Source organism: Aspergillus uvarum, assembly GCF_003184745.1.
Source record: "Aspergillus uvarum CBS 121591 unplaced genomic scaffold BO82scaffold_1, whole genome shotgun sequence".
Classification (NCBI taxonomy): Eukaryota; Fungi; Ascomycota; class Eurotiomycetes; order Eurotiales; family Aspergillaceae; genus Aspergillus; species Aspergillus uvarum.
The window spans coordinates 424,851-447,344 of NW_020291298.1; the positions used below are offsets into that span (position 1 = coordinate 424,851).

Consider the following 22,494-nt stretch of genomic DNA (forward strand, 5'->3'; position numbering starts at 1 on the left):
TTGCGTATTGTGTTTTGGATGAGAGGAATGTATGATCTCTGTGTATGTGGGAAGATTCGAGGTATATGTCTATGATATGAGGTGCGTCGAGTGATGGTGGAATGTGGCCTGCATCTCGTGAGGGCTGAATTGGGGCAAGGCTGTCGTGCGGAACCGTCAGCTGGCCCTCCTTCCCTCCTGCCATGTCATCTCCATTCCACTGTAACTAGCAGCGTAAGCCGTAATGAATGTTTGCTTTACTGCACGAGAGATAAAACCCTGTAAACCAGCCAGTTCAGTCAGCGTCAGCCTCGAGATCAAACCTCTCTCCCTCTATAACCCAGACAATCGTCAAAATGGGCGACCCATACTCCACCTCCTCCCCACCCCCACCAGCGCAGCAGCAACCGCAGCAGTCTGACTATGACTACAACTACAACTACCACTACAATGCCCCGCCGCCTACCGCCTCTTCATCCTCCGCTTACCATGACCAGTACCCCCCGACCTACCAACAACAGCACTACGGCCATACCTCGCAATACGATGTATCCCAGATCCCCCGCTCCCATCCCGACGAAGCGGGCGGAGCTTTGGTCCCAGGCCCAGATCAGCAGCAGCACTATGACTACGACCACGACCGTCTAGGCCCGCAATATGAGCCTCCGCCTCCGCCTCCGCCCCACGGGTACGGGATCGTACGGCAGGGGAGTAATGCGGAGTATTAGTGGGTTTTTTTTTTTTCTTTCCTTCTCTTTTATCTTTTGCTTTCTCTTTTGGCTGCTTTCTCGCGGGACTGAGTCCCTGGTTCTCCGGTTCCGGTTTCTGCATGTCTTCTATGGTATCGCATGGCAGACAGTTCGATGTGATAAAGATGAAATACAGCGACTAACAATAGCGGGCTACTAGCAACCAATCCCACCACGACGACCTCTCCCAGTCCCAAAACCCACCACCGTCCCAACCAGACGACGAGGGTGTCGGCCCCGAGTCCACTGACCGCGGCCTGGGGGGTGCCATCCTCGGTGGTACAGCGGGTTATTACCTGGGCCATAAGAAGAGCCACGGCTTGCTCGGAGCGGTGGGCGGGGCAATTCTGGGTAGTTTGATGGAGAATAAATTGAAGGGGGCGGGGAGGAAAGAGGATCATGGTGGTGGTGGTGCTGCTGGGGGAAGTCACTATAGTGGGAGTGACGATGAAAGGGGGAGTCATTATAGTCATGGTCATAGTCATCGGAGTAGTCATAGCCATAGTCATAGTCATAGCCATAGCCATCACCGGCATGAGCATGGGCATGGGCATGGGCATGGGCATCATCACCATCATCATCACCATCGGCATCATCGGAGTTCGTCGAGGAGGAGTGGTTCGAGGGAGGGGGAGGGGGAGGGGTATGGGTATGGTAGTCGAGAGGGAGAGGGGGAGGGGAGGTATTGATTGATGGGAGAGAGGTTGGTAGTTTGTTAAATATGCTGTTGGAGATTGGGCTTTGTTTGTGGATGATGAGTATTTGTTGATTTATGGACAGTCCTTGGTGGTTGACGCAATTGATTGTTGTCCTGCTGATGTCTATGGGGGAAGTCTCTTGCTTGAGCACTTGTCACGTAGTGATGGTGGCGAGAAGGGTTGATAGATCTATTAAAGCCTATTAGTGAATCAGCTTCTCTGTTTTGTTTGGGTGTACAGCTGCCTGCACTGATACAGTGCAGTGCTGTGTTGTGCGGTGGTGCCCTGCTGTGTAAGTGCTACCATCTTGCCGGGGGCTTGTGCCCGAGGACATCATTCACTTTTTTATAGTGCCAATGCAGAATGACACCAGCACGGACACATCTTAGCATCGCATCAGACCCCCAGGTCCAATCAAAGAACCTGGCAGGATGATGAAGGGAATGACGACAATGCCGTGTGGGATATCACCATTGTTGCGGCCGGTGCCTTGCAGGAGATTAGCGCCAGTTGGACCCTGGTTCGGTGGCTGGATCGGAATCTGGGGGAGAGGGGAACCTCATGTCAAGACCACATCCCTCCAAGGTAAGTCCAATGTGGAGATCAGAACAATTGAAACTGTAGATAATAAACAGTCAAGTGTCGGGACATTGAGTAAGGTGTCGATCGTCGGGAGGGAAGCTTCTGACGGGGTCTTGAGACATCTGTCAGTGATTGCGTCGTCGCTGTCAAACAACACGGTTCTTGATTTGTATGGACGCCTTATCGGGAGCACTTGTTTCGCTCAGTTGTTAGAGCTGAGATCAAACTCAAACCCAAACGGAGAACGAGTGGCTAAATGACGTGGAGCTGAAGAAAGCCAGAGGTCGTCTTGCGGCTATGAAGGGATAATCCATGTCATCATGCTGCGAAGCGCCCTGTTATGGTTATCGTGTGGAGATCCCGCATTCCATGGAACTCCCCCTGGACTGGCTGCCTTGCAAAAGGATCGGATCGGAGCTGGGATAGAGTTGAGGGGCATGGCTTCTCCTTATCTGGCTCGGATGATGGTGGCTGAGTGGATGAGTGGATGAGTGGATGAGTGGGATCGACAGTCAGCTGCTGCTCTGAGTGAGGCAATGAGATGAATTGATATAATGATCGAATTATTCTAAAATAGTGAACTAACTGATAATCACAGTTAGTCAGTGGATGAGTGGTGCCGACCCTTCTCCGAGGACCCAATCAGGGCCAGGCGATAGGGAAGAAAAAGGTTATCGATGCCCCGGGCTTCGGGGGCCTCGTGACTCCATCCCCAAACGGAGTGTGACTCTTTCCTTCTCCAGTCACTTCTTCACTTCCTCTTTCGTACACTATCAGCATTCCTTATTCCCTATTCTCCATTCCCCCTTCCTTCTTCTTCTCTTTTCCCCTCTCCCCTTCTTCCTTCTCTTTCATCCTCACACACACACTCTCTCTCTTCTCTTAGACAACCATCTTTGTCACTCATTTCCCGGCTCCACCCTTTGTCTTATCCCGATAGATAGAACTACTACACCACTACAACCCTATTCCGTCTTATCTACGCCTACGCCTCTTATCATATCAATCCCTCCTCTCAGACGGGCCTCAAGACCGCTGCCCAACTATCAGCACGCTAGAATAAAGAGAACCTGATCACCCCAGTCGAATTGTTTTAGACGAGACCATACAGTCTACCTCATACAATGCCTCCTCCTTTGATACAATACCTGCAACCGGCGCTGCCCCAGCATTGCGAACCAACCTCGCCTTTCCTCGCTGCCATATCCTCCTACCTCCATGTCTGCGTGCCTACTTCGTTAGCCTTGATATCTTCCCTCTTGGGCACTCTCAGCATCATCTCCTGGCTATTCGCACAGCTCCCGCAAATCTACAAGAACATCCAACTCCAGTCCACATCAGGCCTGTCACTCTTCTTCCTGGTCGAGTGGTGTCTAGGTGACGCGTGCAACCTCCTGGGTGCCTTGCTCACCCGACAGGCCGGCTGGCAGGTGATCGTGGCCGGGTACTACGTCTTTGTTGACGTCACTCTCGTCTTCCAATACTTCTGGTACACAATCTATCGACGGGGACAGGACGGCTATGGTGCCCTCACCCACTCGCACTATGATAATGGAACGGGAGGTATTCTGGAGGGCGTTCCTTTCTCAGAGGACAACTCGAGCTCTGAAGTCCCACGTCCCCTGGCGGGCATTCCTGTGTCGAGCCCCAAAGACATGAAGGACCTCAAAGAGCCCACTGTAAGCACCCTCAACGGCCAGTCACCATCCTACAGCAATGAGAAGTACAGCTCCTCCCGCCGCTCTATCATCCGCACCAGCAGCAGTGGGCCCAGTCTGCCCATCGGCTCACCTCGCACCCTTCTGCTCGCTTCCATGCTGTGTGCCGTCCTCGCCAACGCTGCCCCCACCGAAATCCAAGCAACAACGACAACATCCGGCCTCTCCCCGCATGCTCTTGAAGTGCTTGGCCGCATCATCTCCTGGATGTCCACGGTCCTCTATCTGGGCTCGCGGCCGCCCCAACTCTACAAGAACTACTGCCGGAAGAGCACCTCCGGCCTCTCCCCACTTCTCTTCATGGCCGCCTTCTCTGGAAACTTCTTTTACTCGGCCTCCCTGCTTACCAACCCCAACGCCTGGTACGACTTCCCTGCCTACGGCGGTGGCGGATGGGCAGATGCGGACGGCAACAACCGAGCGGAGTGGGTGAGCCGGGCCATCCCCTTCTTCTTGGGCGCGTTCGGCGTCTTGGCCTTTGACGGCACCATGGGCGTGCAGTTCCTGATGTACGGCTCCCGCGACGACGAGTCCATCATGGAGGTCGAGGATCCCAAGGATGGTCGTAGCCACTGGACTCGTGTCCGCGGCTGGATGAGGGGCTGGATCCCCTCGGTGTCATCTTCTGCCGTCGCCTCGCTTCGCAATCCCGAGAATCAGGCCCTGCTCCGTCAACATGACCGTGAGAGATACGGGGCTGCCTGAAGCTCACGTTACTCAAACCAACTCTTCAGTTTTGTTGTATTACACCGCCACCCAGTGTCTCCCCGGAAAAGCCTCGGTCTCGGGACCTGTTTTTCTGCCTATCAGCTGGACATGATCATCACACGACTTTATGCTCATCATCACCCATCAACTCACATTACACCACATACCCTTGTCATCAGCTTGGTCCTCAGGTTTCAGGATACTATGATATCATTTTTTTCGGGATTTGTTCCAAGTGCATCATCATTGGGGGTTTTACCACTCTGCGCAACCCTATCAGCGTACTCATACTCATCCTACCGGCGTTGTTGGATTTCTTTCTGGAATCGATTTTTTTGTCTCTTTTGGAAAGCGAACAGGGTCTATTACATACAACACGGGGGCGCATTGCATTGATTCCACTGGTTAGCCTAGCTGGCTTGATCCTTGTTTGCATAAAGGTCGCTCAACCGTCTTCACCTCCAGGTTTCAGTTCTTTTTGCCTTGTGTTTTTTCATGTGGTCGAGACGATAAACCCCCTCTCTATTTTTTTCCTGGTCGATCTTAGCCTGCTTCTACGCATCATCCATATAACCATACATCATACATGAGAGTTCAACCAAGAAAAGCCTTGGCGAAGCAGATCTCTCAATCTCAAACGCTTTCTCATACAGAGTTCTCTACCTCAATTACCAAGGACTTTAACTGTAGATAGCCTTACATGCATACCAATTGCACCTTGTTTTATTTCTTGTATACCCACCTTGTATGTTTTATCTTATGGATCCATCGATTCAGAATATAAATAATATGATCTTCCATTTGAATAACTGACTATCTTCCTTGCATGATACTAGATTTGGATTGTTTCTATTCGATCCGTTATTACCCAGATCATAACCAAATATAAATCCTAGTCCACCCACTTTTGATGATCTCCTGGTTCCCATATACCTCACCCAAACCCAAGCGACTTCCTTCAAAGTACTATGCTCGATCAAAGCACTACGATATCCTGTCCCCCTTGGCCAAGAAAAAGCCCAACGAAAAAGGACGCATTGATAGCTGCGTATAAAACGAAGAAATCATCATCATAAGAACGAATAAATCAGTCATTCAATTATAATTTCAAACACTATTAAAAGAGTCCCCAATCTATTTCTCCCTTCATCTCTAAGACCACAACAAAAACAAAAAAAAAAGCATTCGAGCAACCCTTCAGCCTGTGTTCCCCGCGTTTCTCAGGACCCCGCATTTCCCTTTCGCTCGTCGATCTCATTAAGTGTTAGTTTCAGTGTAGGTACAGTACAAGTTCAGTTGCTGCGGATAAAGGCAAGGGGAAAGGGGGGGGGGGAAGAAAAACGTCGAAATCATGTACACACCCAATGCAATGTCCGTGCAGGAGGTGGAAAACGAACTGAGGAGGCAACGGGTGAAAGAAGAAGAGGGGGAAAAAAAAAATAAACAGTGTATAAATGGAGTCGGTTCATGAGCGTGATGTCATCCCATGGTTTCTCTTGGTTTTCTGTGCATAAGAAGAAAGTGGGGCAGATAAGGACATGAAGTGCAACATTTGTTAGGTTTGGCCAATGATACACGCACAGCTCGTGGTGAGAGAAGAAACTGCCTCCGATCGACCAGCGATACACGGCATTGAAGGACCGGCAGCAAGAAAGCAACCGGCTTGGAAAATATACCTGAAGACTCTGAAACATATATGCAACAGCAACCATTTTCACATTGACTGACAGATTTGACTTCCGGACAGGCCAGCAAAGCTCCAAAGCAGACATGGTAACTCCTCCCCGGCAAGAAGAAGATTTATCTAAAACAGAGGCGATTTGACATCTTGTACACCCCGTCTGATAACATCCTCAATCGGCCATCTGGGAGGCACAACCTTAGGAGTCCGCTTGCGGTGCCATGCCTTCTCCATCTCCGGAGGGGGAGTCAGTTCCTCGTTCGCTGGTAGAGCACCACCTGCGATTCCCGTGGAGAACTTGAGTTGCAATACGTTGCCAATCTCGTCACAGGCGGTCAAGATACGATCAAGATCTTCCTTAGTGTGGGCGGCTGACACACAGAAACGGGCACGAGACGAGACCAAGGGGGTGGCAGGATAACCCACAACAACAACGGAGATCTTCCGCTTCAGCATCTCGTGAGAGAAGGCGGGCATCTTGGCAGGATTGAAGAGGAGAACAGGGATAATCGGCGAGTCGTCGTGACCATACACTATAAAGCCAAGACGCTTCAATCCCAGGCGCAGATACCGGGAATTGAAGGCCAAGCGCTGTAGTCGCTCTTCACCCTGACCGGGGACAAGCTCGCCCTGGATCAGGCGCAGTGCCGACATGATTTGAGCCAAGACAGCCGGAGCAGGTGCTTCTCCATAGAACACGCCGGAATTCGTGGCTCGCAGTACATCAATCATGGCCTTATCCGCTGCAATGTAACCGCCGTTGGCACCGAAAGACTTGGTAAGCGTGCCCATGAGAACATCTACCTCATTGGTATCGATACCGAAATAATCACAAACACCACGGCCCCGGGGTCCGACCGCACCGATCGAGTGCGCTTCATCAATGAACAGGTTGTACTTGTAGCGTCTCTTCAATTCGATTAAGCCAGGAAGGTTGCACATGGATCCCTCCATAGAGTAGAGTCCTTCCACCACAACCAGGATCTTCTTCCATGGGCGATGAGTCCGTGGCTGTCCTTGACTGATAGCCTCACGTAGTTTCGCCTCGAGATCACGCATGTCATTGTGTCTGAACATAGCAATGGAGGCACCGGAAAGGCGGGCACCGAATCGGATGGACGCGTGGTTCAGCTCATCCGAGATGATCAAGCAGCCTTTGTTGACGAGAGCCGGGAAGATGTTCGCATTGGTTCCGAATCCCATGGAGAAAACCATTGAGGCTTCTTTACCGACGAATTTAGCGACCAAGTCTTCAACCTCGACATGCAAATCTTGCGTGCCGGTTTCAGCACGGGTGCTTGGTGAAGTGATTCCATATTTCCGGAGCGTCGCCTCGGCGATATCGGCACAGGGGCCTTCGGATTGAGCGAATCCAAGGTAATTGTATGAACTCAGGTTCAGTGTATCGGTTGTCGTGCCGGTCAAATAAAAGTGTCGATTGTGGTCGTCCGTGGCCCGATCAATCAGCGTAATGTATCGGCCGGGCACTCCGGTCACCGGTCTTTCGAAACAATCGTTGATGCGTAGCTTGAGGCGGCGCACGTAGAAGTTGTCAAAATCGCTGTTGAGGGCGCCATAGCCATTTCGGGGCTTCAGGTGACGGTAGTTCTCTTCGCGGAACCGCTTTCCAAAGAAATCACGCACATGTCCGAAAGCAATGAGGATAAGGTAACTGATATAAGTAGTAAGGAGATAATAATAGGGCGGCTCGTCCATTATAGGCTCCGGGAAAGGCCCGCCGGGATGTCGGCTGGAATAGCGATGACTGTGGTGGCCAATCGGTCCAAACTGAGCATGTTGCTTAGCCAGCCGACGAGCCTCTTCAGGCGAAGGGGGCTGGAATAAGGTGGTCGGAGGCTCATCCATGTTGGGATTACCCGCGGTTGCCGTGGAAAGTGAGATTGTAGGAAGCGACAGAGAAGCAGAGCTAATCGGCGGTGCGACCGTACTAGAATGAGAGCTTCCACTAAGCGACTGAACAGTACCCTGCACAGTCTGAGGCTCAGCCCTTGACTTCGGAGAGGTAGAGAATAGTTGGCTTAGGCGACTAGGTTTCGCGGAGGGCGCCTTGATGGCAATGCCGCCCTTGACAGAAACGGAGGAAAAGAAGGGAGCGTTGGAAGGATCGTTGGTGAGAGAAGGACCGGCAGCTCGACGAGGCATCGCAAGGAAGCAGCCGGACAGAGACACGGAGAATCGTGCGGGTTCGATAGGAGGAAGAGCGCAGTGGGCTGGAGACGGCAAGAACCACCTGGTTGGCAGCACTTACGATTTTTCGAGTAAAGGAAAGATCCGCTTGCTGGTTTATGTTACCTAGCCGCTTGTTGTCTCCGATTGGTATGAACAGCAAACGGCGTTCGGAGATTGTCCACCTAAATGGCCGTTGAGAACATGGTCAGTAACTTGAGCAATTGAGTGTCGCAAAGCGGCAAGACGATCAATGAATGCACAGCGCAGAAAAATGAAAAGGGAACAAAAGGGCTTTTGTAAAAGGAGAGTAAAGTGTAAAGAAAGGAGGAATGATTGCGAAAGGTCCAAAGATGGCCAGTTAGGAGAGGGGGGGAATGGCGGAGAATCAGAGATGATCGGTCAGGTACTGTACCTTTTGCACGTGGAGCAACAGTGGCAGGAGGCACGGAGCCCTGCAACGAACAAGGTAAATTTAGAATCCTTGAGGCCAGGAGAATCCGCACGAACACTAAGCCACCGGAACAGAAAGCGAAGTGCGGATGAAGGTGAGGAGGGGAGAAGAGAAGGCGGATGTTGTTGGAGTGGTGGTGGTGGTGGAGGAGGAGAGGAGGAGAGGAGAAGGTGGTGGGAACGACCGGGTAGTGAGTGAGCGAGAGTCGAGTCGAGTCGAGTCGAGTCGAACAATTCGGGAGGGACTCGTTCCTGAAAAGGTCAGGTCGAGAACTGATTCCAGGTTGAGTGAATGACTGATTTGTGCAGACTGCAGAACCACCACTGGGCAACTTACCCACGGTCATGTCAGCCCATTAGGCATTATTAATGAAGAACTAATGAGAATAAACAGATTAAGCGTTCCCATCCTCATCACGCCCCGATGGGTCCTTTTCCACTTTATTCTTTTCTTTTTTTGGCTTCTTTTTGATTTTTTAATGCTTTTTTTTATCTTTTTTCTTTTTTTTCTTTCCCTTTAGTGAGTAGTAAGCGGATGTCACGGAGCGGTAATCAAGCGGTAAGTTGGACCCTCGTTCCCGCCGCTTCGGTGGTTGAACAGCTGGTCAAGTGGTTTTTCCCTGGTATTCTTTCCCGCAAACTTACATGGACGGAGTTAGAACGTACCGTACGGAGCTCAGTAACAAAATAAGAAAGGGGCAACGCAAGGTGGATGAACTGCCACACTGCACTTCTGTTGTACATACTCCGTAGACTTGTAAACTTGTAGCCTACTCTATATGTATGGTGTACATCCTTCGATGCACGGAGGATTTTCACCGCTACTTATTTCCAGCTTATGCAGTAAATGGGTGGTTGGTTACAACTTCACTCGAGGCTCAACTGGTCAACAGACCACAGACTTATGCAGAACCGTTGCTGCCTCAGGCCAAGATGCATGGCTCTACACTAGTTAACTACCGTATGCTCTGACTACTTGCGCGTCTCCCTAGATTCGGCTTGCATTCGCACCTTTGCCCACACAGAGTCATTTCACTGTCTACTTGGATGATGATTGTCCAGTGATCCCCGTACTTTTTGTCCTTGTTGGCTTTGTTCTTGACTCTGTTCCCCGCTGTTATCCGCTCTGTTCCGCCCCCGTTCCGCCCCAGAATGCCCCATAAAAATGCTCCAGTCGATCTATAAGTATAGTAGCCAGACCTAGAAATTGAACTACTGGATAATCACCTCAAGCTTCCCACTCGTCTATCCTCACTTGTGCCAGTACCTCGTGATTGGTAAATTGAGTTTAGGTGACAGGCAGCAACACTGGAACGGCAACCGCTTCGGACCCTCGGTTCTTGACGGCCAGATTTCCCTAGATTTGGACCTTATTCCCAGACACAAACTGTCACCTGGTTATCTGTTGGAAGCAGAACACACGACTGGTAGAGCCCCATGGCTAGCAACGGGGAAGAATCTAAGGAGCTATGGCGACACTCGTCTCCTCATACCACTCAAATCCATGACTTCATCAAGACCATCAACAAGGAGCATGTCCTGTCGCTGGAATCATACAACGATCTCTGGGAGTGGAGCATAGCAGAGCCAGCCAAGTTCTGGGAGCAAGTCTGGAATTACACTGCCATTGTGGCTCACCAGCCTTACAGCCGCGTGAGTATCTCCTTGATAATGCTGATGACGCTTGTGTCACTTCGCGCAGCGGGTCTTCGAGGCTGTGCTAATCAGACCGCAGGCCTTAAGCTCAGAACAGCTTCTCTTCCCACGACCTAAATTCTTCGACGGAAGCAAGCTAAACTTCGCTGAAAATCTTCTTTACCCAGCCTCGTCCCCTGACGAGGATGCGGTGGCTGTCATTGCCGCCACGGAATCGGATCGTGAATACGTGTCCTGGAAGGAGCTGCGAAATCGGGTCAGAGAATGTGCCAACGCACTCAAAGAAGCGGGCTTGCAGGTAGGAGACCGCGTCGCTGGGTTTCTGGGAAATCACACAAACACCGTCGTGGCGATGCTCGCAACAACATCGATTGGTGCCTTCTGGACAGGTGTCTCTCCAGATACCGGGGTACACGCAGTGTTGGAACGCCTAAAGCAGATTGAGCCGAAGATCTTGTTTGCCGACAATGCATCGCTGTACAATGGGAAAGTTCACGGCGCAGATGCGAAGCTGCGCGAGATCGTTCCTGGCTTGCCCAAGCTCGAGCTCCTGGTCGTGTTCCGTACCGTCGATTCTTTCAAATTCAAGCTGGAAGAAGTAAAACCGCTGCAAGGCAAGGTTGCATCTTACGATTCTTTCCTTGCCAATGTCAAAGATGCTGCGGCCCCTCTGGACTTCGCGAGTCTGGAGCCGGATCATCCAGTCTACATACTATATTCCTCCGGCACAACGGGAGCACCGAAGCCTATTGTACACGGCGCTCTGGGAACGCTTCTCCAACATAAGAAAGAGCATGTTCTTCACTGTGACATACGTCCCGGAGACCGAGTGTTCTACTTCACAACGACGACCTGGATGATGTGGCACTGGCTTGTTTCTAGCTTGGCCAGCGGCGCCACCATAGTCCTCTACGATGGCTCGCCATTTCGACCGTTCGATGCTGAAGGTGGCAATGGGGAGATGGCCATGCCGCGTCTGATAGATGAACTGCAAATTAGTCACTTTGGCACATCGGCCAAGTATCTGTCCATCTTGGAGCAGGCATCTCTAAATCCCACCAAGCACCCTCACCGGCCGGTGAGCCTGCAGACATTGAAAGCCATCTACAGCACGGGCTCGCCGCTAGCTCCGTCTACTTTTGAATACGTGTACACAGATATCAAGGCAGACATTATGCTGGGCTCGATCACCGGAGGAACCGATATCCTGTCGCTTTTCTGTGGCAGCTGCCCCATTCTTCCCGTCTACAAGGGCGAAATTCAGTGCCGCTGCTTGGGCATGGCTGTTTCAGTCTATGACTATGCCGGCAACGACATCAGCGCCTCTGGCGAACCAGGCGACCTTGTCTGCACCAGGCCATTCCCCGCACAACCAGTGATGTTCTGGCCTCCAGGCCCCATAGGGGCAGAGAAATATCGCAAGAGCTACTTCGATGTGTTCGGTCCATCGATATGGCACCACGGCGATTTTGTGCGTGTGAACCCACAGACTGGAGGAGTGGCCATGCTGGGCCGCAGTGACGGCGTCCTGAAACCGGCTGGAGTCCGCTTCGGAAGTGCAGAGATTTACAACATTTTGCTCAAACATTTTGCAGAAGAGGTGGAGGACTCTCTCTGCATAGGACGAAGACGTGATGGGGTTGACACCGACGAGACAGTCGTTCTTTTTGTCAAATTGCTGCCGCCTGGGGCGGCTTACGAGGTCATATCGGCGGATCTTGCGGCTCGCATTCAGGCGACAATCCGCAAAGAGCTCAGTCCTCGCCACGTACCGGGAATCGTGGCCGTGTGCCCTGAGATTCCCGTGACGTCCAACGGTAAGAAGGTCGAGAATGCGGTAAAACAGATCCTATGCGGGTTGAACATCAAGATCGGTGCGAGTGTCGCGAATGCCTCTTGCCTGGACTGGTACCGCACCTGGGCGACAGCGAACTCCTAGAAGTCGCTGTATTGAGGATTGCTCGTGGATGGTTTGAGTTAGGTGTCGGCAAAGTATACTGTAAGAGAGTAATTAATGATTGGATTTTCTTGTCGAAATCGAGTAATTTTGCGGGCGTCTTTAGAAATCATGGAGCATTTGCTGCCCGGAATATATCCTCGGCTCGATCTAGATCTTGAATCATTATTAAACACATGACCAACCACCTACGGTCTTTTTTGCCACACAAATGGCACTACTTCGATGCTGAGGACTCGTACTCTTCTCATGATGCCATACCTCTGACAAGGAGATACTAGTGTCAGCAACCGTTTCATTCCCTCAGATATTGTTGCTGCATTGCTCTCAATCTTGTCCGAGAAATCTTACGAGTGCTTACCGCTTAGATAAGCAACCCCGGCTCGGAGCCCAAATCCTTGCGACGCCTGGCCGTGACGAAACCATTTCCCGGTGAGCAGGCTTCACAAAACTGAGGCAAACACGCAAATTTTACCTCGACATACTCATTGGTCTCTGCAATACACATACTTGAAGATGCGTCGCTCTGTATTGCGGGCTGTCGAGTCCGCGAAGCCGATTGCTCGCGTGCCTCGCTCAGCTGCGTCGAGAAGCTTTTCCACTGCTACAGACGGGTCTAAGGTACGTTGAGCGCGCAGGTTGAAGTCCTGGTTTCCAGAAATTGCGCAACTAGCAGGCTGACTCGGATTCTCACGCATTCTACAGGACCCCGCAGAATTAGATCAAATCACTACCCTGCCGAACGGAATCCGCGTCGCTACCGAATCCCTGCCCGGCCCTTTCGCTGGAGTTGGTGTCTACGTCGATGCTGGATCCCGCTATGAAGATGAGAGCCTGCGCGGTGTGAGCCACATCATGGACAGACTGGCTTTCAAGTCCACCAAGGGGCACTCCGCCGATGAGATGCTGGAAACTCTTGAGAACCTCGGTGGAAACATTCAGTGCGCCTCTTCCCGTGAGTCGCTGATGTATCAGTCGGCTAGTTTCAACTCTGCAGTTCCCTCGACGCTCGGATTACTGGCGGAGACCATCCGTGATCCCCTCATCACCGAGGAAGAGGTGATCCAGCAGCTGGCCACCGCCGAATATGAGATCGGCGAGATTTGGTCCAAGCCCGACCTCATCCTGCCGGAGCTGGTGCACACGGCGGCTTACTCGAACAACACTCTGGGAAACCCGTTGCTCTGCCCGGCGGAGAGACTGGGGGAGATTAACAAATCCGTCGTGGACAAGTACCGGCAGACTTTCTTCAACCCGGAGCGCATGGTGGTTGCATTTGCCGGCGTGGAGCATGACAAGGCGGTTAAGCTTACGGAGCAGTACTTTGGTGACATGAAGTCTAACAAGCCGGCTCTTTCGGGAACCGGTGTCGAGACTACTTTGTCTCATTCCGAATCGACTCTGGAGGAAGGACAGGTGCCCACAGTCCCTCAATTCACGCCATCTTCAACTGTTTCTACCACACCCCCCACCTCCAAGTCGGGAATTCTATCGAAACTCCCCTTCTTGAAAAACCTCAACCTGTCCGGCTCCCAGAATGATGCCGCATCGCCGCTTGATCCATCGCTAGTGCAGTCAACGACTCTGGACTTGACTCGGCCTTCTCACTACACGGGTGGCTTCCTCTCTCTGCCCCCCATCCCTCCGCCAGCCAACCCTATGTTGCCTCGTCTGAGCTACATCCACCTTGCCTTCGAGGCCCTCCCGATTTCAAACCCTGACATCTACGCCCTCGCTACTCTCCAGACCCTCCTCGGAGGCGGCGGCTCCTTCTCGGCCGGTGGTCCCGGCAAGGGCATGTACTCCCGTCTCTACACCAACGTGTTGAACCAGCACGGGTGGGTGGAGAGCTGCGTGGCGTTCAACCACAGCTACACGGACAGCGGTATTTTCGGAATCTCCGCATCCTGCAGCCCCACGCGCACTACCGAAATGCTGGAGGTCATGTGCCGTGAGTTGCAAGCCCTGACCCTTGACAACGGTTATTCCGCCCTCCAGGCCCAGGAGGTCGAGCGTGCGAAGAACCAGCTCCGCTCCTCGCTCCTTATGAACCTGGAGTCGCGGATGGTGGAGTTGGAGGATCTCGGACGTCAGGTCCAGGTCCACGGCCGGAAGGTGAGCGTCAAGGAGATGTGCCGGCACATTGAGGGCTTGACGGTGCAGGACCTGCGTCGGGTGGCTAGAAAGGTCTTCGGTGGTCAGGTCCAGAATCCTGGCAAGGGCAGCGGAAAGCCCACCGTCGTCCTGCAGGAAGGCGAGCTTGAGGGCTACAAGCTTCGTCCGTTCCCCTGGGGAGAGATCCAGGAGCGGATAGCCAGGTGGCAGTTGGGAAGACGGTAAATTTGGAGAATGAAGATCATTGAGGTTCCTAGTTCAGCGTTCCTCAAGGAAAGTATAGCATCCAGGAAATGATTATTTCCTGGATGCAGGTTGGGATAGAGCAGGCTTTCACAAATTCTTCACTCTATGTAATTAGATATAGCCATGAACCTCAATCAAAGTGTACCATAGACGCATCATTGCCTGTAACTTTTGGTAGTTGTTCTGGCCATTGAAGGCTTATAGAACGATTGATTAAAAATGACGATGAATAATAATGCATGGGCGGCGGCCAGCTCCTTACCGCTTTGAGTTCGTTTCCGCCCGGGAAAAAAGTTGGAACGGAAGTTCGAAGCCGGCGGCCGCCTTCAATCTCCGTTCTGCTCCTCCATCCAACTTCCTACTCACTCACCACCGTCTTCATCTTCACGACCCTCGGGCTCCACCTTCTATCGCAATCCAACCCACACCGTTCACACTCCCCAAACGTCACAATGGTCAAGCTCACCGAAGTCGAGGACGAGCACTTCGCCCAGGAGAAGCCTCAGCCCAGCAAGCACAACGTCCTTCTTGCCTCGGATGACGAAGAGGAGGACGATGACTACACTGACACCGGTACGTCCACCTCTCTCAAAACCCATTAAATATCGTTCCAAGAGGCGACTATCGCAACCAAAAACCATCCCTCCCGCGACCCATCCCGAATCAATCACCATCCGTCCATATTCCATCCATCCATACATCCATCCATACGCGACCATCTTGTTTCGCAGCCACGCACCCTAAACCCCAGCTCTACATCTCCTATCTATCCTCAACTTCAGAACAATCCATGCATGAAGCCCATAACAAACCAGCCAGCATCGCAAATACTGCTTCCTGAACCTCAACTGACATCCTACCTCTTTTCGCTGCACTACAGAATCCGAGATCTCCACTGAGTCTTACGAAGAGCTCGAGAGCGAGAACCTGTACGACCGCATCTACGCCCTGAAGGACATGCTCCCGCCCTCCGCCCGCCGCTCCCTCACCTCCACCGTCAACACCGTCACCTCCTTCACAAAGTCCAGCGTGACGTTCAGCGGCAAGGCGCTGTGGATCATCAGCACCAGCGCGTTCCTGCTGGGTGTGCCGTGGGCTCTTGCCTACGCCGAGGAGGAGCAGTACATCCAGATGGAGCGCGAGCAGGGCATGATCAAGGGTGCTAATGAGGTATGCTTTGTTTTATTCCTGTCATTGTTTTTTTTTTTTTTTTCGACTTGTGGGGTGGCCGATTGCGGATGGATTTGGGCTGGGAGGATTTGAAGAAAGACGAGTGATAGACTCTCTTTTTTTCTATCTTGGTTTCCTTTGCAATCTCGAGAATCGCTCTCCATGAAGTCCTTATGCACATCATACAAACTGCGACTGCGATTGCATCGCCCGATGCGAGGAAGAACCGAGAATGGATGCTAACTTTCCGCGCGTACGATAGATGCTCACCCCCGGCGCTGCCCCCGCCGAGCAGCAGGCTCAGCCTACTCTGTAAATGCCCAGAAATTAAAAAAAGGAAACATTCTCCGTCGCCGAAGGCGCCAAAGAGGAAAGATCGCAACGGTTTGGTTGAGGAAGTGGATCGAAGAACACCAGGTTTTACTTGATGCGATGAAATCGCTTTTTGTATCCTCGTCCATTCCGTTCCGTGTACCAACAAGACCTGAGTGGAACTCCGGGATTGCTGGGCAGACGACGCAAAAAGGTTGTTTACACTGTACAGAATGCCTGGGCCTGTGTTCCCCGGCCCGGGGAAATGAAGAACCACGGTGTTCTTCTTCTTTCCACTTTCCCTCACATCTGTCTGCTTTTCGGAAATCTTTGGCTTTCTTTGCCTTCAACTTTGGTCATCCCTCTCCACCTCCTGTTTCCTTCCTCGGGCGATGTGTGTTGTATTTGTATAACCGGGCTTCTTTTTTCTCTTGTTCGTTTCGTTGATGTGTCTACTCCTATCGCTTTTTCCTTTATTTTATTTTTGGGGAACTCATGTTTCTAGATTTTCATGAAATGTGAATGATTTCAAGATCTGGTAATTTTGGAGGGTATATTGTGGGCGGGAGGTATGGATACGCCTCAGTCTTGTCTTAGATGTAGGATTATTTCATCTGCGTGGACATCATTGGGAAAGTGAAAGGCAACAATAAAATAGTGATGGTCAAAGGATGAAACAAGCAAGCAGGGTATCATGAAAAATGACGGTATAAGAAAAGGCCGCAGCAGAAATCCCTAACATGGATAGAAAAAAAAAAAAGAACCCGAGTATGCACAGATGAGTGTCAAGGCGAGTGGAGGTGAACGCCTCTCTGGTTGATCTGCCTCAATCTCATAGGAATAGTCTTATAAGAATGGTGTCGAACACAACTGAAGCAGCATGAGAAAGTGCCCTCGGCCCAGAATTGAAGGGGCGCTCGCTGGCTGGCTATATCGAGCGATGAGGTCAGAAGGAAGGGTTCTCGAACCCATCCTACAACAGAGCATTCGCGACCTATCCGAGGGACTGTCAATCTGGCGTTAGCAACAAATCTCTCTCCCTATTTGATGGTAGGTCAGTATTGAGGGATCGTTTGGGGCTGCACATACACTGGTTTCGCGGGCGGTTCGCAAATCGATGTGGAAATCCCGCCAGAGTTTCTTGACCTCGCCCTCCTGGACCATCTTCTCCACTGCCTTGATGGCATACTTGGTTTGTTTGCGGTGGCTCCAGTGGCTGCGCTCGAGGATGCGCGCATCAGACAGGTAGCCCTTGAGGCGCAGGTGGTCGGTCACCCACTCGTTGAGGCGGAAGCGCCAGTGGGTGAGGGTGTGGGCCAGATTCGCTTTGGTTTTGCAGTGTCTGAATGGGGTTGTTAGTGAGTGTATTCGCTGATGATTCTGGTAAAGAAACATACCGTCCGAGGTAGAAGCGCGTGTTCTCGTCAGGCAAGATGTTTCCGTCGCGGTCTCTTTCGCGGCTGTCGCTTGGTTCGTTGCCGGATTGCTCCTCCTCATCGTCATCAACATCACTGTTCTCATCCTCGAGAGGTTCCAGCGTATCCAAAGCGTAGGCTTTGCCGTAGAGCTTGATGTCAAAGGACGCCGGGTGGCCAGAGCGCTTGCACGCGTCGCACGGGTGGTTATCGAAGGTCGGATAGGAAGTCACTTCCATATGTGGTCGTGCCAGCAGTGCGCGGCGGAACTCGGCCGTCCATACTGACGAGACCAGCTGCGATCCCGTGCGGCCCTTGACTTCGTCCTCGAGTTTGCTGAAAGCCAGTTCGTAGACTGGACTCGAGCGTGGAAAGGCTGGGTTCAGCTGGTTGTGCACCATCCATTCCACCGCATCCTGGAAGTAATCTTTGAGTTGCTTGTAGGCGTGGCGGGTGAACTCGAAGGGCATTTCTTCGAGGCCGCCGGGCGCACCCAGTAGATCGTCTTCGTCCTGCAGGACGAAGTCATCCTCGTAGCGGTCCAAATCATCATTGCCTGCAATGGATGATTCGACATCGCTGTCGTCGTTTCTGCTAAGCGATCGGTGCTTGATGGCGGCCGCGGCCTCTTCACTTTCCGCTGCGCTTTCGTTCTCCTCGCCTTCGCGTTCGTCTTCCTCCCCGCTCTCTTCTGCATCAACCTGAGATTCTTCCTCGTCCGATTCAGGCTTGCCTGCTCTGCGACGACGCAGAGCTTCCAGATGTTGCTGTCTTTGGGCTCTGGCGGAGTTTGCGAGACGGCCTCTGGTCCTGGTTTCCCTCACCACTGTAGTAGATGTCGTTAGTAGACTGTCGGATCCGGGAGAGAAAGAGAAAGCAGTACCTGAGTCTTGTAGAGCTTGGAGGTCCTCCTCAATGTCCAAGTCATCCTGGTCTCTGGCGCGACGCGGCGTCCGAGGCGCAGTCGGCAAATCATCATCGACGTCGTCCTCGACCTCTTCGACAAGCTGAGAAACAGTGCCCCGCCTGAGCTTTCGGCGAGGTCTGCTGACGATCTCATCACCGTCGCTGTCGTCTGATATGACTTGTAGAGATGGCTCCCTGTCGGAAGCCTCTTCTGATCTCTTTCGCTTCAGCGACGTTGGGGCAGATCGTTTGCGCGCGCTGCGAGTCATGTCGATGTCACTTTCACTATCCTGCTCTGGTGTGACAGCACGGTCGGGCGTTTGGTTTGAGTCTCCTGTTTGATTCCAATCGAGGTTAGCAGATGTCAAGCCATTCAACCCATTCGTCCATAGAGCATACCTTCGTGGTCCGTAGGAGAATTCTCTCGGGCGGGTTGCTTTGACTTCACCGTATCCGACTCTTTGGCCTCATCTTCAGCTGACTTCTCCCTTTTAGCTGACACAGAAGTCGCATGCCTTGAACCCTTCTTCCGCGAAGACCTGCGAGCGGGTTTCTGCTCCTCCACCGGTTGCGCCTCTTCCCCCTCATTGTCAGACGTCTCCTCAACTTTCACAATCAAAGCCGGCGCCATCTTCGCCCGCTTGCTGCCCTTCTTGGATCCTGAAGCGCCCTTCTGCTCCACCACCGAATGCGACTCACTCTCATCGTCGGATGATGTCTCAACCTTCACAACGGGAGCAGCAGGCGACGCCGCGCGATCTTTGTCCTTCTTATGTGTAGATTTGCGTGCGGATTGTTTCTTTACTGCCTTCGACGACACGGACTTCTTGTCTTTCGCTGGCTTTTCGACTTTCTTGACAAACGGTGACGGCGAGGCGGTGTCTGGCCTGGGGCGACTGGAGAGAATGGTGGGTCTGGAAGGATGCGAATAGCGGAGGGTGGCCCGGCGATCCCTCTCACCGTCCGAGGTGGTCTCATTCTGAATGGGAGAGGAGCCTATCGGGGCGAAGGCGAGTCGCGTCTGCTTCTTCTTGCCATATGTGCGGGGCATAGGGGATAGATGCAATGCAGCTTGGGAGGGAAATGGGGAGGTGGGGGTGGGGGTTGTACTGCACGTCGACAAGGTGGGAGGAGGGCCGGAGGAATCGGGTCGGCTTCTGCTGGGCAGCGGGCTGACTTCTGCGGCAACCAACCGCGGCGGGACCGCGTCGGAGGGTGGCACGAAAGCACGTGACCAGGGTGCAATATTGCCTAATGTGAGAGACTACGGAGTGCTTCTTTGGAAGTCGAGTGTGGTTCATAGGAGAGTCAGAGAATGTTCGTTCAAGCGCTGTATCCCGGTGAACAACTGCCGTGTGACACTTGATGATACTTTAGTGACAGCGCTATAATGAGAAAGCCAAAACGCACCGAGCCGACTGTCTATCCACTCTAGAGCACCCAAGCCTTTCAAGCTTCGATCAGCATATTCGACAATGAGCATGTGGCAAGATAGGCAGGAATGCCCTCTAGCAACGGTCGTGGCTTCCTCAGCAGTATCAGCTCCGCCTGTAACTTCTCACACTTGTGTAGCAGTCTCACCACCAATGCCGTGCTAGGTTTCTCGCAGATCCTCCTTCAGTTCTTTACCTTCGTATGACTTGTAAAGCTTACTTGCTGCATCTTAGACAACAGAATTGACGCCATAGAGATTTACCACACCTGCCAGTTTCGTGCATCCTCCATGTATTGTCAACAGCGATTCATTGCATTTCTTCAGGCCCTTCTAAGTGTGATATCAAATAGCACCCAAGAGCATCTCCCGCTGATCCCGCATCAAGCAAACGCGACCGAGAAGCCTTGTATCGGATGCAGTAACCTACTGGCCAGCATATCGGATTACGTCGCAGTGGCTGAATCTCACCATCCGGACGGACCAGGCTGCACGATCACCTTGGGAAATCCTGTGCAATGGAAAGCGAGCTCAATGCTTGACAGAGATGCAAAGGATGCGATCCCGGCCAAGAACGGGGTTGAGCCAGGTCTGAAGCTCACAGTGACAATAACGAACATAGAGAGGGGGTCTCTGGACCTGCAGAAATGCCAGAGTATCTTCGAAGAGCTGATCCTCGAGGGGCCAGGCAACCTTCTGCAGCAGCCGACACTACTCGACCGTTCACTGGCTGCTTTCCAAGGAGAGCATTCGGACCAAATTGATTCCACAGGCCAAGCCCTCAAACCAAGAAAAGTGCAAGAAGATCCTCCGGATGATCAACCTAACAAGAAACTTGCAAGCGATCCACACTCCCTGGGATATCATGGGATCCTGGAATACTTGCTTGGAAAGGAGAAAGGAACGAAGACTTCCAAAAGAGCCATAGAGCACTCAAACGTCGCCATGACTCGCACAGAACACAGACCTTCCTCCGTCCGTCAGAGCTCTCACAGACTTGACTCGGACTGTGAGAACATATGTGACGGGCATAGCTGGAGGAATACTCATGTGGCAAAATCCTCCCTGGGCCTTCAGCAAAGGCAGTGCGTGATGTGTCATTTCGACACAAATGTTGTTCGGGTTGACAGACGCCGCCCACAGAAGGCAAATGAACTCGATGTGTTCTATAAGATATGCGCAGTCTTCGGGGCATCAGTTATGGTGGCGACCCTCCTCTACGTCCTGCGGGAGATCTACCGACGGCTTCGCGTGCGATACTTGCTGCTTCGAGGCAGGAACCATCGCGATCAACGTGCCCCAAGCATAGCCAACAAGACACGGTGCTCCATTCCAGCCGATGAGATGACGACCTTGATGCCCGCGGCTTCGCGAGTTTGGGAAATACCCAGTCAAGCATCTGATATTGGGACCGAAGTTAGCGTGTCTGGTTCAGCCACCCAGCAGCGATATAGACGGTTCACTCCTTCTCAGCGAAACACCCGCAGGAAAGTTCAGGACATCTTTGATTTCGGTTCGTCTCAGGCGTGCAAGAACAATTTGACGACCGAGGAGAGGATTCCTGTGCTTTCGCCAGCCGCGAACGCGAGTGTACGGAGGAACGTTAACATCTGGCAGGCTCCCAAGGGACAACGGTGTGCGGTCAACGATGAAAAGGCGGGCATCACGCACAGCAACGCATTTCTTTTTTAGGATCGGCGCTAGCCCGGTATTCTTGGGGATCTGGGATACCTGGGATTTGATTCTCATCGGACAGGAGTTCTGGTGGTCTTCAGCTGTGGAAATTTGTGGCCGCAATGGGACTAGCGAGATTGGCCAGAGACAAGGCCTCGGTTAATATACGGGTATATGGACAGACCGGCCTCGACTGTATGCATTAGGAATGGTATCGTTCGTGTGGCTGTTTGTGTCGCCCCATTTTGGCCCAGTAGACTAGCCCTGTAGATCCGGATCTCGTCGAGCGACATAGGATCAGCCCGTATCCCAGGAACCTTGGGGATAGCCATCTGCGTCTGCGTCAACCTCGTGGCATCGATGTGAACCTGACTGTAGGGTTGACAGATGGGGAGATCTCATTCGGGGGTAAATTGGCTTGGGGGATGGAATGGGGATGGAGGAACGGAGGAGAGTAGAGAGGGGTCTCGTGACCGGTGATGGAGGAATCTGTCTTGTCTTGGTTCTTGCGCTCTTCAGCTTCCTTCTTCCTCACCTCTCGTCTCCTCTTCTCCTCTTCTCCTCTTCGCCTCTTCGCCGCCAATCGCCTCCGCACCTCCTCACCTGATCCTTTCTCTATCCATTCCCCTCTCCATGTGAAAGTACGACAAGTCTTGAATTAATCTATTATGCCATTTCCATTGGTGGATCCCGATTAGCCCCCGTTTGGCGTTCTTGCCGCGGCTGATTCGTGGGAAATGGGATGACTTGGGCCGTGTGTTGGGGAGAATTTCCTCGAATCTCGACCCCGGATTTCTCCACGATACGACAACCCCGACAATGGGTCCCGTCTGGGGAATTGCTCCATCCATCCCCA

At 52.4% G+C, this 22,494-nt stretch overlaps 9 protein-coding genes across 9 annotated transcripts; 6 read left to right on the top strand and 3 right to left on the bottom strand.

Moving 5' to 3' along the window:
- Positions 1-237: 237 nt before the first annotated feature.
- Positions 238-1,637, top strand: BO82DRAFT_3414 (uncharacterized protein). The gene is made up of 2 exons (XM_025633548.1): positions 238-706; positions 889-1,637. The coding sequence occupies exons 1-2, from the start codon at positions 336-338 to the stop codon at positions 1,415-1,417; spliced, it is 900 nt and encodes a 299-aa protein (XP_025497324.1). The 5' UTR covers positions 238-335; the 3' UTR covers positions 1,418-1,637.
- Positions 1,638-3,013: 1,376 nt separating this feature from the next.
- On the top strand, positions 3,014-4,534 carry BO82DRAFT_3465 (PQ-loop repeat-containing protein). Its single transcript, XM_025633756.1, has one exon. The coding sequence runs from the start codon at positions 3,133-3,135 to the stop codon at positions 4,429-4,431; it is 1,299 nt and encodes a 432-aa protein (XP_025497325.1). The 5' UTR covers positions 3,014-3,132; the 3' UTR covers positions 4,432-4,534.
- A 1,704-nt stretch (positions 4,535-6,238) lies between these two features.
- lcb2 (putative serine palmitoyltransferase 2) lies at positions 6,239-9,102 on the bottom strand (the record flags this gene model as incomplete). Its single annotated transcript, XM_025638361.1, has 5 exons — positions 6,239-8,346; positions 8,385-8,414; positions 8,718-8,757; positions 8,823-9,007; positions 9,093-9,102. 5 exons carry the CDS (start codon positions 9,100-9,102, stop codon positions 6,239-6,241), a joined length of 2,373 nt encoding a protein of 790 aa, XP_025497326.1.
- Positions 9,103-9,987: 885 nt separating this feature from the next.
- BO82DRAFT_349641 (acetoacetate--CoA ligase family protein) lies at positions 9,988-12,511 on the top strand. The gene is made up of 2 exons (XM_025633921.1): positions 9,988-10,408; positions 10,491-12,511. Exons 1-2 carry the CDS (start codon positions 10,193-10,195, stop codon positions 12,348-12,350), a joined length of 2,076 nt encoding a protein of 691 aa, XP_025497327.1. The 5' UTR covers positions 9,988-10,192; the 3' UTR covers positions 12,351-12,511.
- A 100-nt stretch (positions 12,512-12,611) lies between these two features.
- On the top strand, positions 12,612-14,883 carry BO82DRAFT_324495 (mitochondrial-processing protease subunit alpha). Its single transcript, XM_025632827.1, has 2 exons — positions 12,612-12,989; positions 13,074-14,883. Exons 1-2 carry the CDS (start codon positions 12,885-12,887, stop codon positions 14,706-14,708), a joined length of 1,740 nt encoding a protein of 579 aa, XP_025497328.1. The 5' UTR covers positions 12,612-12,884; the 3' UTR covers positions 14,709-14,883.
- A 166-nt stretch (positions 14,884-15,049) lies between these two features.
- Positions 15,050-15,567, bottom strand: BO82DRAFT_3528 (uncharacterized protein). The gene has a single exon (XM_025634790.1). It carries the CDS (start codon positions 15,446-15,448, stop codon positions 15,161-15,163), a length of 288 nt encoding a protein of 95 aa, XP_025497329.1. The 5' UTR covers positions 15,449-15,567; the 3' UTR covers positions 15,050-15,160.
- Positions 15,199-16,235, top strand: BO82DRAFT_349644 (mitochondrial import receptor subunit TOM22). Its single transcript, XM_025633922.1, has 2 exons — positions 15,199-15,899; positions 16,162-16,235. Exons 1-2 carry the CDS (start codon positions 15,687-15,689, stop codon positions 16,213-16,215), a joined length of 267 nt encoding a protein of 88 aa, XP_025497330.1. The 5' UTR covers positions 15,199-15,686; the 3' UTR covers positions 16,216-16,235.
- Positions 16,236-17,205: 970 nt separating this feature from the next.
- BO82DRAFT_427909 (uncharacterized protein) lies at positions 17,206-19,583 on the bottom strand (the record flags this gene model as incomplete). Its single annotated transcript, XM_025640396.1, has 5 exons — positions 17,206-17,217; positions 17,301-17,553; positions 17,609-18,452; positions 18,510-18,866; positions 18,932-19,583. 5 exons carry the CDS (start codon positions 19,581-19,583, stop codon positions 17,206-17,208), a joined length of 2,118 nt encoding a protein of 705 aa, XP_025497331.1.
- A 552-nt stretch (positions 19,584-20,135) lies between these two features.
- On the top strand, positions 20,136-21,711 carry BO82DRAFT_3578 (uncharacterized protein). The gene has a single exon (XM_025636120.1). It carries the CDS (start codon positions 20,256-20,258, stop codon positions 21,654-21,656), a length of 1,401 nt encoding a protein of 466 aa, XP_025497332.1. The 5' UTR covers positions 20,136-20,255; the 3' UTR covers positions 21,657-21,711.
- The last annotated feature ends 783 nt before the right edge of the window (positions 21,712-22,494 follow it).

Coding starts and splice junctions, on each gene's coding strand:
- BO82DRAFT_3414 (XM_025633548.1), top strand. CDS start 336: ATGGGCGACCCATACTCCACCTCCTCCCCACCCCCACCAGCGCAGCAG. Junction 707..888: donor GGGAGTAATGCGGAGTATTA/GTGGGTTTTTTT, acceptor GCGGGCTACTAG/CAACCAATCCCACCACGACG.
- BO82DRAFT_3465 (XM_025633756.1), top strand. CDS start 3,133: ATGCCTCCTCCTTTGATACAATACCTGCAACCGGCGCTGCCCCAGCAT.
- BO82DRAFT_349641 (XM_025633921.1), top strand. CDS start 10,193: ATGGCTAGCAACGGGGAAGAATCTAAGGAGCTATGGCGACACTCGTCT. Junction 10,409..10,490: donor CTCACCAGCCTTACAGCCGC/GTGAGTATCTCC, acceptor ATCAGACCGCAG/GCCTTAAGCTCAGAACAGCT.
- BO82DRAFT_324495 (XM_025632827.1), top strand. CDS start 12,885: ATGCGTCGCTCTGTATTGCGGGCTGTCGAGTCCGCGAAGCCGATTGCT. Junction 12,990..13,073: donor CTGCTACAGACGGGTCTAAG/GTACGTTGAGCG, acceptor CGCATTCTACAG/GACCCCGCAGAATTAGATCA.
- BO82DRAFT_3528 (XM_025634790.1), bottom strand. CDS start 15,448: ATGGTCGCGTATGGATGGATGTATGGATGGATGGAATATGGACGGATG.
- BO82DRAFT_349644 (XM_025633922.1), top strand. CDS start 15,687: ATGCTCCCGCCCTCCGCCCGCCGCTCCCTCACCTCCACCGTCAACACC. Junction 15,900..16,161: donor TGATCAAGGGTGCTAATGAG/GTATGCTTTGTT, acceptor CGCGTACGATAG/ATGCTCACCCCCGGCGCTGC.
- BO82DRAFT_3578 (XM_025636120.1), top strand. CDS start 20,256: ATGTATTGTCAACAGCGATTCATTGCATTTCTTCAGGCCCTTCTAAGT.